The following is a 19657-nucleotide window of genomic DNA, read 5'->3' as shown; positions in this document are numbered from 1 at the left end:
CTGTCTCATCAACCAAAATATCTCTGTCCATTTCTTTGTCTTCTTTAGTTAGCAGACTTTTGATTCTGAAGATGTACCCAGTGCTGTAGGGCAACTACATTAGCACTGATGACAGCCTTTTGTTTTAATGTGATAACGTTGCCTGAGTTTAACCCAGAAAAGCTGACAAATATGCCAAAAAGTCATATTCAAATTCATGAAGGCCCAATTCCTCTTGGCATTCCTTTGAGAAGCACCAAAGAGCTGCCACCATATTCCCACCATTCAAAAAGATCAGATGCGACACCACAATGGAGAGAGCAGAGGGGTTCGGTGCTTCTTTTGGGTCCTTCCATGGATGGACTAAGCTCTTGCCTTTTGCCACTCTACTCAGAGAAGGGGATGCTTCTTTGTTTATATATATATATAAGAATTAAAATGCATTACATACATTGACCAATGGATAAATTCACCGAGGTCTTTAGGTCAATGTTTAAACTACAATTTCTAGACTTATACATGAGTATATACAGTAAGTCTTCCAGAGAATGGTTCTCACTTTTCAGGTAGATTTAGAGATGCTCCATGCCCCCAATGCTCCATGCCATCTCTGCCTTTAAAGCCACATGGAGAGTAAACAATGCTAGGAAAGGGCAGCCAGTGCCTTCCACAGATGCCAAAAACCTCCCCTTTCTCTGGTCAGATCTTCCACTATGAATATCCTGAGGCCCCTTGTTAGCACAGAGGAAATGGTTGACTTGTGCTACTGAGTCAACACTGGAATGAAAAAAAGCAAGGCAGGTATTGAACAAATACACTTTCGGACGTCATCTCAGGTTGCATAAGTCATGTCATAACAGGGGCTGGGTGGGAAAGGGAACTGGAAAATGGAGATGATTAAACAGAGATGGTAAATTTCCTTTTTTCCCTGAATCTCAACCATGGGATGGGACAGGAGGGGGGCTTCAAACAACATCAGTGGGTATTGTTTTCAAGTGTCCTGTCTGCCAACTTCTTCTTTTCATTCAGCATGATGTAGTGTTTTGAATGTTGTACTAGGACTCTAGGAGGCCAGCATCCATATCCCATACCTCCCAACTGTCTGGATTTGACAAAGACAGTGCTAATTCATCCTCTGTGGTCTGACTTTTTCAGTTGCTTTTAAAATGTCCCACTTGCTCTCACTTTCCCCCTTTGCTCTCAGTTTGTTACAATTGCTGCCAACTGAGTTATAAGTGCAAAAGTAGTTTGTACTCAGTATAGGGGGGAGGAAAGAAAGGGACATTCTCTTGCCCTTCCCTGTAGGCTCAAGCAAAAATGAACTGCTGCAGATTTTTCTAAGCTTATGTTTTCTTCCTCAATAACAAATTTTGCTAGCTTGATCGCACTCTTATGTTTCTTGGCCACACATGTCCCAGTTTTCATATGTAAAGTGTTGGAGGATATGAAATCCTGCTGCTGATCTTGGGCAAGTTATACTCTCATAGCCACAGAAGAAAGTAATGAAAAACCTTCTTGGAGAAGAAAACTCTAAGTTATGGTCACCATAAATTGGAATCAACTTGAAGGCACATAACAATAAGGTACCAATACCCAGACTATCTTTGCTTCTCTTTTTATTTCATATTATTTGGTTTCCAGTCTTGGATAGCACTTCTGAAGAAAAACCTGACTGCTAATACAGGGCCAGGAATCATAGCACTCCAGATGTTGTTGGACTGCAACTCCCAAGGCTCCTTACTGTTGACTAGGGCTCCTGGGACATGCGGTCCAACAACATTTGGAAGGCTGCAGCATTCCTACCTCTGCTTAAAAAAAAGCTCTACTGCCTATAAGCTTATAGGAATTGCCGTTCAACACATCTGCAGAGCACTAAGTTGTGGAAGGTAGCTATAAAGCATGCAAGCCAAACAATACAGTCTCCTTTCTCCTATAATAAAAGAGTGTGCTTTGTTATTTTGAAGTGGCTGGTGACTGATGCTTATTTTAAAACCCTTTTGTTCGTTTGTTGTATGGCATGGACTATTATAAACAGGAAGCAGTAAAGGAAGTGTGCATTATTGTATGAGAAGAGGGACTTTCTCTACAAGCTTTGCCATTTTATAAACTTAGGGTCCATGTTGCTTGGAGATCAAAGGGGGAGGCTTGGAAGATTTGGACAGAGTACTATAGGGTTTGCTTATAATGAGACCTATTTTCTTCCTGTCCCATTTTCCTAGCGTGATAGATTGCTTCCTTCTTGCAGCATGTTTGAATCATGTCTTTTCTTCCGACATATACAGGAACTCGGATTGCGTGATTGGTCTTTTGGAAGTGAAAACAGCAGTAAAAAAAACCCTCAGTGTTTTTTGAACTGGTTAACCCAGTTTGTTCCCCAACTGTTTTGACTGCCAACATCGGTGACTTGTTGCCTATTGTTTTGAGTGACAAACATCTGTTCCTCATGACAGTCCCCATTGCTTTGCCTCCAAAAATGTTGACAATTACTTTGGTCCACATCGACAAAGCATTTTTAACAATTCTCACCTTTAACGGTGTTGGACTTTTGGAAAACTAATGGCTAATTGCCCACTGAAGACCAGATCACTTCAAAATACTTTGCATCACTGCAGAATGTTTCACAATACAGTTAACAATATTTTGTTATTAGAAAAATTTACTTCCCATCTAGTTACTTTCAAGAGCTCAACTAAGCTTAAAGGGTACTAGAAGGTCTGCAAGAAACTGGGTTATTGGAGATTATAGTAATACCTTCTTATCAAAATGTCTTGGCACTACAACCCTGGGAACTCTGGCACCACTATGATGCTGCTGGCATGAAAATAGATAACAAATGCAATGGGCCCTTGGTATCTGCTGGGATCTGGTTCCCAGGTGTTTTGGAAGCCAGTTCCCAGAAGCCCCTTCTAGCATGGCCAATGATTAGGGATTCTGAGAGGGAAGGTTCCATGACTACTGAAGTGATATCAAACTGGTATAACTATATACAGAGGGTTCTTGTAGCACCTTTGAGATTAACTGCATAGAAGTTATAGAACAAGCTTTCATAGACATGGTCTACTTCCATCTATGAAAGCTTATGCTACAACTTCTTCTACACAGCCTCAAAGATGCTACAAGATCCCTTTGCATGTTGATATTCTTGACTAACATAACTATGGCCCAGTACAGACCGTTGCTTTGCGTCGCCTGGGCCCGAAAGTAGGGCTTGGTAGAATGGAGTGTTAACACGCTCTTGAGCCCTACCGCACACCGTGGGTTCCATCTTGGCATGCTGCCGTTTTCACAGGGTGTGCCATGATGATGTTGTTTGTGCACAGTGCAGAAATGGTGCCGTGCATGGGGAGCATCATAAAGGCCCAACGCGACCCTTTTGGTGCTCCTATAGCACTGGCAAAAGAAGCTCCTTTTCAGGCTTTCTTTTCGTGGCAGGTTGGGGACATGGCGTACGGTTGCTGCTTCCCTAAATTTGCACATCCAGGGGCGGCACAGAACCGCTCCTTTTGGGCTGTCTATACAGCTCCTATGTCTCTGAATTATACCCTGATGGTATAACTGTGTTAGAGATGGAAATAATATTTGAGAATCTTCAGAAAAATGGTTGGAAAACATAGGTTTCTTAAGTGTAAGAAAACATTGCTGAAAACAATCCTGGCCAGATAAATTTGCAGTTCAGGTCTTATTCTGCACAAAATTAGTATGTGGGTTGTTGTGTGTATGTGTGCAGGAAATGGCAGTATTATTTTCTGCACAGAAAGTGCTGTTTTCTGCTGCTAAAAAGAAAGTTGAATTCTGCACAGAATGATTCCCAGATTGTGAGCAGTCTTTGAAAGCTGAACGGTTTTCAAAGACTTTCTCACAGTGTGAAGAAAATTGCTGAAATTGCTTGTTTTGAGAGTGAGTTGAGTGAAAAATTACAGTACATCTCTAAACTGTGTGGAGTAGAAGATATATTCAGTATGTGTGTCCAGTATATTGTGCAATATAACTGTATTCCACTGTAATGTAATTTTTATTTACTTCCAGCCCTGATACTTCCACTCCATTATTATTATTATTATTATTATTATTATTATTATTATTATTATTATTAAACTTTATTTCTAAAGCGCTGTAATTATACAATTATGACTGCTGGTCTTTGAATATGTTAATGTTGGCAAGCTTCTGTCTTGAATCATTCCTTATACGAATGATTCATTTTCCACTACACGTATCTAGCCAACTGAGTCATGTTCTGTTATAACGAAAACAAGGGTTCTCATGCCTTATGTCCTCAAAGGACTGAAAGTCTATCAGACCTCCAGGTGCCAAAGAACCATCTTCATACAAGGGAGCTCTGAAATGCCAAGTGGGTGTTCCTTCTTTTGTCACCTCCTGCTCAAAAAGTTGGCAGAGGAAGTGTGTTAAAAGGAAGGATGTTGATAATGCAACAATTACTGATGGCATAACATTGTGCCCAGTGTTGGACTGGGAATATTTGGAATCCCCAGTCCAGGATAATAGCCTTTATCTTCCATTCCAGTAAAGTGTGAGAAGGCATTTTTCCTCAAGGGACAAATAGATGCCAAGAATAGATGTTAATCATGATTCCCTATCCAAAGTTTAGAGAAGGGCCATTAGTGACAATTCCTAAAGACTGAAAACCCCTTATAGACTTTTTGCACACATAAATAAATAAATAAGCGGAAAGTGCTTTCATAACGTTTGGTTTTGATTAATAGAGAGAATAGCCCATTGAAAGAATGGAATATGTTCTAAATTTGGAGAGGTGTGAGTACCATGTTTCCCCGAAGATAAGGCACTGTCTTATAATTATTAGCTTATTTTCAGGGGATGTCTTATTTTTATTAAGTATGGTACAAGAATCTACATTTATAGTTAAGTCGTCTTCTTCTGGAACATCGTCATAACTCTCCAAACCTGGAATTCCATCCTGAATTTCTTGCAACTCCATTTCCTTTAGAACCATTGACCCCAATCTTTCCGCTTCCTTCCCATCCCCTTCCATTCTGCACTGCGCCTATCACTATGTCTTATTTTCGGGGTATGGTTTATATTGCACAAATGTTTAGAAATCCTGCTACGGCTTATTTTATGGGTATGTCTTATTTTCGAGGAAACAGGGTAACTATAAAGGATGTGGTAGCTTATTGGTAAAGATGCCAATTGTGATGATCAGAAGGTTGTCAGTTCAAGGCCCAAGCGCAACATGATGGGGTGAACTCCTGTCACTAGTCCCAGCTTCTGCCAGACTAGCAGTTCAAAAGCATGCAAATGCAAGTAGACAGATAGATACCACTTCAGTGGGAAGATAACAGCATTCGATGCAGTGATGCTGGCCACATGACCACCGGAGTCATCTTTGGACAACACTGGCTCTTTGACTAGACATTCATGTCAAGGGACTACCTTTACCTTTATGAATAATAATATATGTGTATAACCATTGAAAGGAAGTTTGGAAGTCATTTTTTCTTTTTGTTTTATATTCTGTATTATATTGTATTTTAGTTTTTCATCTCTTTTTTCTCAGTCTTCGTAATTCTTAATGTATTTCAAATATGATATATACTCATGTATAATTCTAGAAATTTAGGTCAAAAAATTGACCCAAAAAAACTGAGCCGACCTATCCACAAGTCAATGTAAGTACTGTACCTTAACTCTTATTTTTAAAAAGGTGCCATCCCCTGGTCAAAGTAAAGAGTGTAATCTGTCTTGGGAGCACCGATTCCTTTCTATTTTACCATGCATCCAGCCTTTAGTATCAGCACAAATAGTTGTGCCTGCTGAAATTTCGTAAGTTATTTCACATCATTTTCCTTTGCTTCGTCCTTTACATCCTTTGTTAAATGCCTTTAGGTTTTATCTTTGACTTATCCATAGGTCATATCAAAATCCATAGTTTTGACCCCAAAAACCTGCCCTTGACTTATACATGAGGTCAGTTTATAGTTGAGTATGTGCAGTAAATTATTATTATTATTATTATTATTATTATTATTTTAAAAAGAAGTTTCCCCATCCAAAGCAATTTTAAGCTGTCAAGGTTTAAGCCCAAATTGCCCTCTGCATTTCTCTAGACCCTTTTAGGAGTATAGAAAAGGAAGGACCCGTTTGGACAACTTTTTCTGGGAGGCAACTGCTGCCCTCCATTAGAACTTGTGTTAGTGGCCACCAGCCAGTGGCTGCCATTTTATCATTCATTTGGTAGCATTGCTTTGATGAATACTTTTGTGAACAAAATAGCTGCCTGAAGTAGCCCCCTCCACCCCAAAATCAGAATGATGTAGTGTTGCTCTTAGGGGTTTGGGAGTGAAGAACCTGTAGTTCGTTGATTGCAAGAATTTCAGCTTTCGACTTCACAATTTCAGTGGTGATGGTGTTGAGTTCCTCACTCATTCCTCTGTCCTTAAAATGTGTATCCCCAGTTCCTGAAATTTTCTGGTGGAGGGATCTGGTTCTCGTTTTATCCTATCCTCATCATGAGATAGTTCTAGTGGCTCAACTCAGTGGACATATACTGTACAGCAACCTAGGGTTGCCATAAATCAGGACCTCCAAACCAGGACAAATGTAGGACAACATATCAAAATGTAGGGCTTTTTTTTAAAGGTCCTACATTTTGATATGTAGGCCTCGCTGAGGCCTGGGAGGGCTCTCCGCGGTCGGAGCTCCAGAGCTCCGACTGCGGAGCCGCCTCCAAGGCCCTGGGAGGGAGCCTCTCCGCAGCCAGAGCTCTGATTGCGGAGCCGCCTCCAAGGAGAGTGGGGGCCAAGCGCGATCACCGTGATCATGGCGGGCCTTCTCCCTGGCTTCTAAGGAGGCCCTGGCCTCCTTAGAAGACAGGAAGGAGAGCGGGGGCCAGGCGCGATCACCGCGATCATGGCCAGCCTTCTTTCTTCTCCCTGGCTTCTAAGGAGGCCCAGGCCTCCTTAAAAGCAAGGAGAGGCGGGGCAGGCGCGATCACCGGATCGCGGGCGGCCTTATTCTTCTCCCTGGCTTCTAAGAGGCCCAGGGCCTCCGTAAAACCAGGAAGAGAGCAGGGGCCAGGCGGCATCAACGCGATCTGCGGGCCAGCCTAGTTCTGTCTCCCTGGCTTCTAAGGAGGCCCAAGCCTCCTTAAAAGCCAGGAAGGAGAGCGGGGACCAGCCGCGATCGCGGCCGACCTTCTCTCTTCTCCCTGGCTTCTAAGGAGGCCCAGGCCACCTTAAAAGCCAGGAAGGAGAGCGGGGGCCAGGCGCTGGAGGCGCAGCAGCGGCAGAGAAGGAGGAGGAAGGCGGAGCAGGAGGAGGTGGGTTGGCGCTGCCCACCACTCCAGAAAGGGAAGGAGGAGGTGGGTTGGTGCCGCGGCCAGCTGCACTAGCGGCAGCGGCAATGGCCTCAGGAGTGGGCCCCGTACCGGGACCAAGGTATGGGTGGGGGCCAAACCGGGACCGGGAGGGGCCCCCAAAATCGGGATTTTCCCGGCGGCCACTGGGATATGGCATCCCTACAGCAACCTCACTGAGAAATTACATTGATGTGGCAATTTTTGTGCTTTTCTTTCTTTCAATGCAGAAAGACTCCAGCGTCCACATCCACTAAAGAACACATGTTCAGAGATACTTTAGAACTAGGTATGTTCAGCATAGAAACATTTTACTTGATGTTACCTTTCTTGTTTTGTTGCTATTCTATTTCTTGAATTTAAGAAAAGTTCATTGGAAGAAAAAAAAAGACCCATGAAATTAGATGAGGGAATGCCATTCTCTAACCTGAGTTTCTCCAAGTGTATTGGACTATAAATCCCACTATCCCTTTGCAACATGATCAGTATGATAGGAATCACAGTCCAGCACATCTGAAAAGTATGGGATTGAGGGAACCTGTCCTATACCTTCCATAAACATGTGAACTTTATGTAGAGTCAGGGAATTTGTCTGATGTTAGCTTAAACCCATGTATCTGAATTCAGAGACATAGCCATGTTAGTCTGGAAAATCAGTATGCAAAAACAGGTCTTGTGGTATCTTTGAGACTAACTGAAAGAAAGAAGCTATAGCATGAACTTTCATAGACTAGAGTCTATTTCTTCAGATGCATGGAGTGGAGGGTCTGGGCGCAGACCTATATAAGCAAGCTGTGTGAGAGAATAGCAATATGTGGCAATGAAAACGAGGTGATAAGTTCAATTTTAACCATGGTTGTTCTGGGACAAGGCACACTACACTCATTAGAACACTAGGTAACCCCTCAGCCTCATGAAGACTCTCTTGGGCAGTTCATCACTACTCTTTTCTGGTTGGTACCATACATTCCACCATCATTCATATAATTATCTACTCACCTTGGGTCTAGACAGCATCCTTCCTCCTACTTTTGTCCCCCAACAGCCATTGTTAAAACTGAATTTGAACCCACATGTATTGCATTTCTCCGTTCAAAAAGGCTGAAGGAGATATCTCTTAGCTTGAAAAAAAGAAAAGAAAAAAGAGACATTATTTTATTATTTATTTATTTTATTTATGGTATTTATACTCCACCCTTCAGTCCTAAAGACTCTCAGTGCGGCTTACAATTACTGTTATTTTTAATTAGACAGTTCCCAGCCCTCAGGCTGAAAATCTAAAAAGACACGACACAAAAGGAGAAGGGAATGGTGGTAGGGAAGGGGATCAGGTCCAGCAGTTCTTCTCTCCCTCTGAGGCCTGGACCAAGGCAGATGGACTGGGGATGTCCTTTGTTTGTACATTACAACTTACAGAAAATGATCATTTTGATAATAATGATAATTTCACCTGGGCTGTGACTAATGGGTAAAAGAGATACATTTGTTGTACCTCATGTTGCCAAAGTTAAGGAAGCAAATGATTGTTGTTGTTGTTGTTGTGTATCTTCAAGTCATTTCTGACTTATGGTGACCCTAAGGTGAACCTATCACAGGGTTGTCTTGGTAGACTTTTATTCTGAGGCTGAGAGAATGTGATGAGTCCAGAGTCATCCACTGGGTCTCCATGGCTGAGCAAGGATTCAAATCCTGGTCCCCCTTGTCCTCGTCCAATAGTCCCAAAACTCCAAACCACTTCACCACGCCGGCTCTCTGAAGTGAATGATAAGTAACTTCATTTCTCAGTGTATGTTCCAAATATTAAATAGTTATTTCATCCCCATTTAGTTGATGTTTCAGATGAAGAAACAGTGGAGGAGGCTTACAACATCCCTGACTCTTCTACTCTACATGTACTCCAAGTCTCATCAAAGCCCATTGACTTCTTCCTCGCAAGGGTAAGGAAGACTTTGCAACAATTAAATGCCAAATGTTGTATTTGGAAAGATGGAAAGTAGACTAAGGCGGGTTACAGACAGGCAGGGGAGGACGTCTTGGAGGTGTATTCAGCTGAATGCGGAGCCTCCAGACGGCCCGCCCCGGGGGCGTGCTTCAGGTGTTGGAGCTTCCACACGGGGGGCAGTGAAGACGCCTCACCTGGGTCCGTTTCGGACCTGGAGTTTCCAAACCGCCGCCTCGGAGGACGCTGCAAAAAGAGAGGCAGCTTCCTCACGGGCGGCCCAAACCGCGGCTTTTTTTTTCTTTTGCCGCATGAGAAGTGCGCAGCTTCGCAGCTGCAGCGCTAAACAGCGGCGGCAGAAAGCCTGTCTGCGCATTTAAAGCGCCCAAGCCCCTTTAAACTTTTTCCCTGTGACTTTAAAGCTAGGCAGGAGTGGTGTGAGGTAGCAATGTCCAAACTCTGTCCTTCCAGGTGTTTGGACTTCATCTCCCAGAATCCCAGACCACAGGGCAAGGTGGCTGGGGATTCTGGGAGATGAAGTCCAAACGCCTGGAAGGACAGAGTTTGGAGATTGCTGGTTTGGGTACCAGTGAGCCAGGCATGGTGGGAGGAGAGAACAGGAAGGGTAGAATAGAGTAGATAGGGCTGGGAGGGAACACATGTCCTGGGAGGCGAAATGATGTCTTTATGGGACATCATGGGACCTAGTGCCTTGTCAATGCTCCCTGCCCCTTGATCCCAGGCCCAGGCCCCCTGTAGTTGCCCTTTGCCTTTGGGGGCAAGTTTAGAGGGCATCAAAAGGTCTTGGGCACATTCAAGCTCCGGGGTCTCTTTTTTTTTTTTCCTTTGCCGGCTGGCGAATGCGCAGCTGCGCAGGGCTAAGCAGCGGCGGCAGAAAGCCTATGGGCACATTTAAAGTGCCCAAGCCCCTTTAAAACAATGGTGGTCTCCTGCCAGCTGGTGATCAGCTGGTGTTGGCATCCTTGTCCGCTTGCACTTTGCCAGTGTCAGCAGCATCATAGATGCCTCCTCTCCTTTGGTCCCCGCGCTCCTGCTGAATCTGCAATGCGCAGCCACAGCTGTCTCCACTGCCACCGCTGTCCCCCTGCCATCTCCCCTCACCTTCCTTGTACATATGTCAATATTTACAGTTTTAGCGTTTTTTATTGTTAGGTGAAAATGGCAGAGGAATGTGTGTAGGGGTGCACTTTAAAGTCCAAACTTTCCAAGCAGCGCATGCGTACATGTTGCTCTAGGGTTAGGGTTAGGGTTAGGGTTACGAGGCTTAAAATGCGCCGCAGCTGTGCCTCAGCTTCCACAGCTGCATGGCAGCGGACGTTGCAATTAAAGCCTGACTGCAAACTGCGCATGTTCCAAGACCCCAACTCACTATGCGACGGAGCTTTTAAATGGGCAACTTAAATTAGCGGCGTAGCAATTCTGGTGTGCCGGTGCAGCAGCTCTCATGGCTTCTTCCCCTTCTCGATATGTGTCAGCATTCAGGTAGGACTGCTCCAGTTTCTGCAAAATGTTTGGCTGGGACTATATAGCTATGAGGTCAGCCGTCTCAGTATGAGACCAAGACGTCCCCCTGCCTTTTTTCGGGGTGCTGGTGGATGGCTGAGCCATCCTGCCTGGTGGCAAAGGGGAGCCGCCACACAGCTGTGCCAGGAGCAGCCGAACTGTGCCCTTTCCCAGGTGAGAATGGCGCAGGAATGTGTGTAGGGGGTCACTTTAAATCCCAAACTTTCCCTTTTCACTTTCTACAACCAAAACATCCGCCGGCAAAAGTTACAACTTCCCGCGGTTCTAGCAACGCATGCGCACAAGTGGCTCTAGGGTTAGGGTTACGAGACTTAAAATGCGCCGCAGCTGTGCCGCAGCTTCCACAGCTGCATGGCATCGGACGTTGCAATTAAAGCTTGACTGCAAACCACGCATGTCCCGGACCCCGACCCATTATGCGACGCAGCTGACACGGAGCTTTTAAACCGGCAACTTATATTTGCGGCGTAGCAATTCTGACGTATCGGTGCAGGGGCTTACAGACGGAGCTGCGCAGGTACGCATCAAACAGAAAAGAAGCGGAAAAAAGCAGCACCTTTTTAATGCCGCTTCTTCCCGCTTGGGGCGTGCGGGGGGCGTGTTCATGACGGCATTCAGGTAAAGCCCGTCTGAAGGCTCTACCTTCATGACGTCATGAGTACATCCCTTTTTGCCTGTCTGTAACCCGCCTAAGGTAACTGTTGCACTCAAAGCCACCACTATCAACTCTGAATAGGTCTCAGTCCCACTGTTTGTCTGGAAGTTCCTCAAAGCTTTGACACTTCAGATCTTTTATGAGGTTAAATATTAAGTCCACTGTTAAGAGTTTTCAAAGAATGAAGGATTTGCATTATGAAGCTGCTTTACACCAAGTAAGTAAAAAATTAAAAAGAGACATATACATGTAAAAACATCAACAGCATGTTAAATTATTGGAAATGAAAAAAAAATCAATATAAAATATTCCCAGTAATGAAACATTCCTGGTAATGAAATATTTCCATCAATGAAGATATGAATATCTTATTATTTACTGTCAAATAAGCTTTGAGTTATAGCACTGAGAGACCTCCAAGAGACTCTGTTTAGGTCTTACAAACTCCATTCTGTGGCTTCCTTGATTGAGGTCCAAAATACACTGCAGAAATAATCCAGTTTGAGACCACTTTAACTGCTCTGGCTCAGTGCTAGAGAATCCTGGGAATTGTAGTTTATTGTGGCACCAGAGCTCTCTGACATAAGGCTAAATGTCTCACAAAACTACAGTTTCTAGAATTCCTTAGCATTGAGCCAGGGCAGTTAAAGCAGCCTCAGACTGGATTATTTCCACAGTGTGTTTTGGACCTTGGTCAATCAACCTCCAGTCCGTCCTTCCTCTGGGAAGTGATTTTAAATGCTTTTGTAAGGTAGAATGGCTATTTGTTTTTGTTTACTTGTTTAGCTATTGTATTTGTCTGTTATACATGTTTGTCCTGTTGAATTTTAACTAATTTTTTTAAAAAAATAAATTAATTAAAAATAAAGCTGGGGTTTAAACCTGAAATGGATTCATCACCTCACTGACATGGAAACCATCTGCTGCCACTACTTCCTTCAATATATCCTTTACCCAATATATCACCCTTATGGCCAGTCCCTTATCCTGGCTCACTCCAAAACTCCATTTTGATCTGGACTCCAAACAGCCTTCCAGCCTGCCTGCCAGGGGGTAGTTCAACAACACACTTAAGCAAATGTTTTGCAGTTTTAGATTCATTATCTGTTCCTCTGCAACAAGAAGGTGTTTGCTTTTTTAAAAGGTTGGACTTGACACAGCCTTCCTGCAAATGATTAAAGGTGTTTGGCACCGCAGTGGATCTTCAGCTAAAGTTGTGCACTATTATAGTGACACATAACAATGTATGCTAGAGGAACATTTGAGGAAAGGAAAAAATGATTCCCTGGTTGAATAAGCTACATTCAGTATTTATAACATGGAAATTAAAAGGCTGGCTAGACTGTTTTAGGCACTGTGCCACCCCTTTCCCCCTCCCATATATTAGACTGCTGCAAATATATGTGTCTGAATGTCTGTATATGGTTGGCTAAATGATTGATGAATGGATAAACAGAGGTATGAATAGTATTTGCTTTCAAAATGGAAAGTGTATTCTAGTTTTTCATCTTCACTTTTCTCCTGGGTTGTATTCTTTTCCTTTCTTTCTTTCTTTCTTTCTTTCTTTCTTTCTTCAGGACCTAAAAATTTTGTTGTTTGGCTCAAACCTCGGTTGCTTCAGCGAAGAATGGAAAATCCAGAGTTTTACCTTTGACTGTAATCCTCCACTGAAATATGGCATTGTGCAAAAAAAGGTAAAGAAAAGTGCATGGGTCACTGGGGAGTCCTTAGTGTATGTGTGGGCTCCATAGCATGTGAAAGAACATTCCATTGGATTGAGGCTCTCTCCACCTCCCTGTGTTTTCCTTCATCAAGTCCCTGATTTCATTAATGCTGTTATTAAAATTCTATTTTCTGTAGAAAAAAAGAGGAGACTCTCACACACAGCTTTAAACTGCAATTAGAGTTCTAAAATAGCACCTTCAGCGATACTTATCACACAACATCACCTTTGCCCTGTAGCTGCTATATCTGTGATGCTTGGTTAGGGTGTCCCTTTTCATTGATGGAGGAAACCTGTCAATAAGCTATCAATCATGCAGTGGTCCCATTAATCCTTGTGTGATGAATGTTGCTGCCACAGCAGTTGCAATATTGGCAGTCATGTGGTATCAGTGTCTCCCCCTCTCCCCCACTATTCCCAAGCAGCCTAGATTTAATTTAATTATCTTTTCTGTTATTTTTCTTTCCCCCTTTTCAATTTAAATCACATTAGCAGAACTCTGTAATTGCATTAAAAAGTAAAAATAAAAAAACAGCCCAAAAGGCATGCTCTGTAGGGCAGATAGATGGGTTTAGGAGGAATCAGGAAGAGATTGCTATGGCAGAAGCAGCCCAGTCACATGATTTTAACAAGACGTGCAATTTTACAAGATGTGTGATTTTAACAAGATGCTGCTCACAAACCAGCATGTTTACGTTTTCTTCAACATGTGCTATTGGAGCAAGAACAGGGCTCAGGCGATAAAATCTAAAGAAAAAAGAATAAAAATCATGTATGAATTTTATGCAGAATAGATCCCTAACTGCAAAGATTTTTGTCAGGGTTTCCTAACCCTTGAGGATCATCTTTTTTCTGATCATTTTTTTGCAATATTTTCAAACATTCTTTCCATCCCTAGATTTTAATAGCATACATATTTGAAGAAGGATGCCTAAGATTTCATCTCCAGAGGTTTTATTGACTGTTGCTTTAGCCATAATAGAAACAAATGGCATATTTCTATTAATAGGCTTTGACAACTGCACAAGTTTTGACTGCTTTCTTTTGGGAAAGAGAATTGTTCAAAGTACTCATTCCTTCCTTCAAGAACTAAATTAGGAAAGAATTACATCCCTACTTGAAATCATGGATTAGGGTTGAGGTTGTGTGCCTTCAAGTAGTTTATGGCGAGCCTAAGGTGAACCTATGATGGAGTTTCCTTGGCAAGATTTGTTCAGAGGGGGGTTTGCCATGGTCTTCTTCTGAGGCTGAGAGAGTGTGACTTGTGACTTGTCCAGTGGGTTTCCATGGCTGAGGGTGGGGGGGTTCAAACCATGTTCTCTGGAGTGGTAGTCCGAACGCTTTTTAATCTTTCTAAACTGGATTTTAGCATTGAATTTGTTTTAATTATTGTAGCAATTTCATTCTATTTTAACATACTATTTTTGTATGTTTTTAACTGTATGGTGTTTTTTAATGTTGCAAACTGCCCTGACTTTAGGACTGTGGTGGTGATCACCATTAATTTGAAAAAATTAGCTCACTGTTTGTCTTCCCCAGCCATTGGCCCACAGGTAATTCAAGCACCAGACATCTCAGCTCTTGTTTTAGTCTTGGTTAGCATTGCATAACTACCATGTTAACATCAGGTACTGACACGGGCTGCACACATTCTTCTGGCAAATACATCAGGGCCCAACCTTTTGCTTAGAAGCACAGCATTTTCGGCCACTGGTTCTACCTACAGTGTTCTTAGCACAGCAGAAAACAAAAGAAAACCAGTTGAAGGACTGCTGGAACATAAATTAAAAGTTTCAGACTGGGGGAGCTTCTCCCACAGCAGCAACAAACAGCATTGTTGTTTTCCCCTCCGTTTTTACCTTCTGATACCCTCTAGGGCGGACCATGCGGGGTACTGGCAGCAGTTCAAGCCTGTGTCCTGCGACACCTTATCTTTGGAGACAGTAACAGGAACAGCGATACTCGGTAAGTCAACAGTTCCAAGGGCCAGAGTATTTTCCATTCTCAATTGAACAAAAATTCCCCCCTCCATTGTTGTGAGGGGGAAAAGGGGTCTTCCTGATCTTGACCTTATTGAAGAGAGGTAAAGTACAAATTGATGAGTTCACATGGACTAGGAAGCAAATAGAAGCCACCCTTGAAATATTCAGTCCTGATGCCATTTCATTGTTTGTAACAGCAAAAGGCATATGCTGATGCTGGGCTGGATGAATGTGAAGGGGGAGCTGTATATGGGAAGAAACCTTGGAGAGAAGAGTGCATCAGTGTGGTACATCCACATTAGTGGGTGCATGCACATTATTGTTGTGGCTCTTGTGTTGAGTGCCTATCAGTCATTTCTGATTTATTGTGACCCTAAGGCGAACCTACCGCAGGGTTTCCTTGTTAAGTTTTGTTCAGAGAGGGTTTGCCTTTGCCGTCCTCCCCAGCAGTTCTGTTATTGCCACTTTGGGACACAAGGAGGATTACAAAAGGAAAAACAAATGTAGCTAAAAATTTGCATCATGCAAAAGTTAAAAATGTAATTAAACTATCAATTAAAATTAAAGCCAATTAAAAATGTAACCATTAAAAAAATCCAATAGATGACCTATCAACCCTTACCTGGCTCAGGTTATCTGAAAGCTTGTATTTTCCCATATAAGCTTGGCTGTGTTTGGAGATCTCTGTCCTTCACAGGTGAGTTCCCTCACAGTGGGAACATGGGGGAGGGCCTTCTCAGTGGTTGCTCCCAGAGCCTTTCCAAAGAGGTCACACTGGTACCCTCCTTGTGCCTGGAAATGGATGGGCAGCCAGTGGAACTGTTACAACAAGGGGATCAACATCATCATCATCAGTAGTAATAATAGTATTTATTTATTTATTACTCACCTCTACCCAGTTAAAAGCACACATCAATTTAAAAGAACAAATAAAACCAGTGCACATTAAAACAATCAATCTCTAGTTTAAAATTCACAATTTAAAAATCATCTGGCTAGACTTGCTGGAAGAGACAGATATTTAATGCTGTTTTAAATTTGGACAGTATGTAGAGAGATCTTGTGGCACCTTTGAGATTAACTGAAAGAAAGAAGTTGTCAGCATGAGCTTTCATAGATTACTGTGTACTTCCTCAGATGCATTTGAGGAAATAGACTGTAGTCTACGACAGCTCATGCTGACAACTTCTTTCTTCAAGTTAGTCTCAAAGATGCTACAAGATCTGTCTACATACTGATTCTACAGACTAAAACTGCTATATCTTTTAATTGAATTTGGACAGTGTATTTAGCTGCCGAATCTCTTCTGGCAGGTCATTCCACAGTCCAGCAAAGTTATGCGCTCCATGTGGTCTGCAAAATCAGTGTCAGTACCAATGGAGCTGCCTCATGTCAAAGTGATGCCTGCTTTGTAGTCTGGTGTTCTACTGTGCCCCTTTGTGTTTTGTACAAAACTGAGGGGATTTTTTTTCACAAATGAAATTTTCACCAAAAAGTCCCATAGTACCTGATTAAAATTCACAGTTCCTGATTAAAAATCAGAAAAATAACTTGTACACTTAGTCCAGAGGTAGAAAACCTGAAAGTATTCATTCTTGCATTCAAGAATAAAATGAGTGCAGGATTACATCCCTTGCCTGGAGCAATGTCCACTGACCCCTTTAGCTGCCAACCCCATGTGTGTGACAAGAGGACTTGGCTGCAGATTGTTTTGAGGAATCGGACATGGGAAGTAGCTTGCCCTTACTTGCCCTTTTTCAAATATAGTTGCCAACCAGGATGAGAGAAACACATGCAGAGAGAAATGTCAGGACAGTGAGGAACAAAGCAGATTTCAATTCAATACAATTAAACAAAAAAGGGTGATTGAAGCTAAAAAGTACACAATTCCAAAGCTTTCCCCCTGTACGTTGTTCTAAAAGGGAACCTTGTCTCCTTTCGATGAAGACGCCACTTGAGCCTAAGACAATAGGACATGTTGGCTTGAGATATAAGGCTGTGAAATGTTCCCACCACTGGCCTTAAAAGATCTAATGGTTTAAGAAGACTAAACATCAAATCAAAGCAACCAACATGAAAGAAAAGACTCTAGTCTGATTCATCTGCCTTTGGTGCAATGAGAACCTTCTTCCTCCTCTTTTGAAGGGCATTTGAGGTTTGGGCAAAGATAAGAGGAAGCAAGATCCTGTACCACCCACTGCTAATCTCAGTGTCTCAGAAAGGACATTTATATCTATAATTTCAACGTCACAGGCTTAGGTCAAGAGCTCTACGGGCCAGGTATCTGTCTGTCCCCCAACAGCAAAGACGAACAACTGTGGCTCTCCAGATGTTGTTGGATTGCAGTTCTCCAAATCCCTAAGGGCAGATATCCAAAACATCAGGAGAAACAAAAGTTGAAATCCACTGCCTTACACCAGGGATGGGTAACCATGGCCTTCTAGATGTTGGACTGTGATTCCGATCATCCCTGGTCAGTTTAGCCACTAGTAAGGGATGGTGGGAGTTAAAGTTCAACAACATCTGGAGAGCCATAGCTGTCTGCCCTTGTACCATGTTCTTTGCTAATGGGAAGTTGCTTGTTGAAAGAGAAAATTGCAAGCAACTCATTTGGGGTGCCAACATCACAGCCCAGAATCTTGGGTCCAGTCCACACTGCAGAGTAATCCAGTTTGATGCTGGGTTAACTGCCCTGGCCAATGCTAGGGAATTCTGGGAATGGTAGTTTTGTGAGACATTTAGCCTTCTCTATCATCTGATGCTACAAAAACCTACCACTCCCAGGATTTCCTAACTCTGAGCCTGGGCAGTTAAAGCGGTGTCAAAACTGGGTTTATTTCTGCATTGTGGATTGGACCATCCTAGACAGCCAGTCACCAGTCTCACAATCTGCCCAGCTTGTAGCAGAAAGAAGCCTTGCAATTCTGTGGTCCTTGCATGATACCCCAGTTCCTTGTTGGCTCTCCAGCCAAGCAGACCTGGGAGCAATTTCTTTGCCTCAATAGTGTTTTGATTCCAGAGCTTTTAAAATGCCTTGTGTTATCACTATACTCTGGCCCATTAGATTTCACAATTTCAATCATCAAAACCTGCCAAGTTTTTTCCTGCTTATCTTTCAATACATACTGGGATCAGATATTTGTCAAAATTACAGGTAAAGGCTTATTTCCTAGATACAGAACGTCTCATGCACATGCAGATCCAAATCGTCCATTGTTATTACGTGCCTTCAAGTCAACTCTGGACTTTATCACATACCTGCAAATTGAGGGCAAATTGGTTAAATTTAAAAGTCTGCAAAATACCCACAAAAGTGGATTGTTTTTCATACGTGTTGATGTCAATGAGAAATAATGTGATATTAATCCAAATTGAAAATTAACCAAAAAAAACCCCTCCTTTTTACTTTCAGAAGTTCTGACTTTCTGTTTGGATTAATGATACATTATTTCCCATTGATGCCAGTGTCATCTAAAAACTACCCACTTTTGCATGTTATTTTTACATTCTGTTTGGGTTAACCCTGAACGTTGTGTGAAAAGCAACCAACTTTTGTTTCATGCACAAGATCATTAAAAATATTGTGTATAAGATTGCCTTCAGGCTATATGTATAAGGTGCATAGGAAACATAATTTCATGTTAGACTTGGGTCTATCTCCAAGGTAGTTCATTATGTATATGCAAATATTCCAAAATCCAAAACACTTCTGGTCCCAAGCATTTTGGATAGGGAGTACTCAATCTGTATTTGATGTTCCCACTTCTTAACATGAGGAGAGCATGCATGCATAGGGGTTCACATTAGTAGGCCTTGATTCATAGGAGCATGTTTCTGTTCACACGTGTAACCCTTAAGTCATGCTAAATGCTCAGAATCAGAACTATGGATCCTTTGGTCTTTCCTATTATAATTATTATTATTGTCTTATTACTTCTCACTATTTTTGGCCTATTATTCCTCACATGTTGCATGGAGCTCATGGGAACTTTAAGCCAAAACATGCAATAGGCCAACAATATCTTATCCCCGTTCTGCTTGTAGTAAGGGAGAGCAGGAGAATGAGATCTATAACCATGACCTACCCCCTGCAAAGCATGGGGTCACAGCTCATGTAACATCATGTGCGAAAATTCTTCAGTATTAGTGTCACTCCCTCTGTATTTGAGAGTCCAGAAGCAGAGTAGTCTGTTGAAATTTCCTGGTGGAAATTAGAGAAGGTTAAGAGGTGATATGATAGCCCTGTTTAAATATTTGAAGGCCCTTGGGGTCTCTTCCAACTTTATGATTCTATAAACTAGGCTTATGGAGAGATGAAAAAAGCAAAAGACATAGCAGGTCAACATTTTCATTAATGTCTTTTTTCCCCTTTCCCTTCAGCCTGTCTGCAGAATGTCTCTCTTGAGGTAGCATTTATGTCCCACCCTAAGTACATTCTTCTACATCCTTCAGAACTCACTGTCCAAGACAGTATTATTTCCTGGTATTTGGCCTGAAATGG

The 19657-nt window shown here is 42.5% G+C and overlaps 1 protein-coding gene across 8 annotated transcripts in view; it reads left to right on the top strand.

Annotated features, from left to right (window-relative positions):
* The window catches only part of MINDY4 (MINDY lysine 48 deubiquitinase 4), a 115415-nt gene that overhangs the window by 44318 nt on the left and 51440 nt on the right, over positions 1–19657 (top strand). For all 8 annotated transcript variants that reach the window (XR_006104445.1, XR_006104446.1, XM_042472184.1 and 5 more), the window contains 4 exons: positions 7543–7601; positions 9140–9249; positions 13029–13145; positions 15051–15139. Coding sequence is in view for 6 of the 8 variants with exons in the window: in XM_042472184.1 (XP_042328118.1) it covers positions 7543–7601; positions 9140–9249; positions 13029–13145; positions 15051–15139 (375 nt within the window). In the remaining 2 variants the exon portion in view is untranslated. The remainder of the gene's footprint in view (positions 1–7542; positions 7602–9139; positions 9250–13028; positions 13146–15050; positions 15140–19657) is intronic.

The sequence above is a fragment of the Sceloporus undulatus genome, chromosome 6, assembly GCF_019175285.1.
Source record: "Sceloporus undulatus isolate JIND9_A2432 ecotype Alabama chromosome 6, SceUnd_v1.1, whole genome shotgun sequence".
In the NCBI taxonomy this organism is placed as follows: Eukaryota; Metazoa; Chordata; class Lepidosauria; order Squamata; family Phrynosomatidae; genus Sceloporus; species Sceloporus undulatus.
This window is presented reverse-complemented; position numbering and strand designations above follow the sequence as displayed.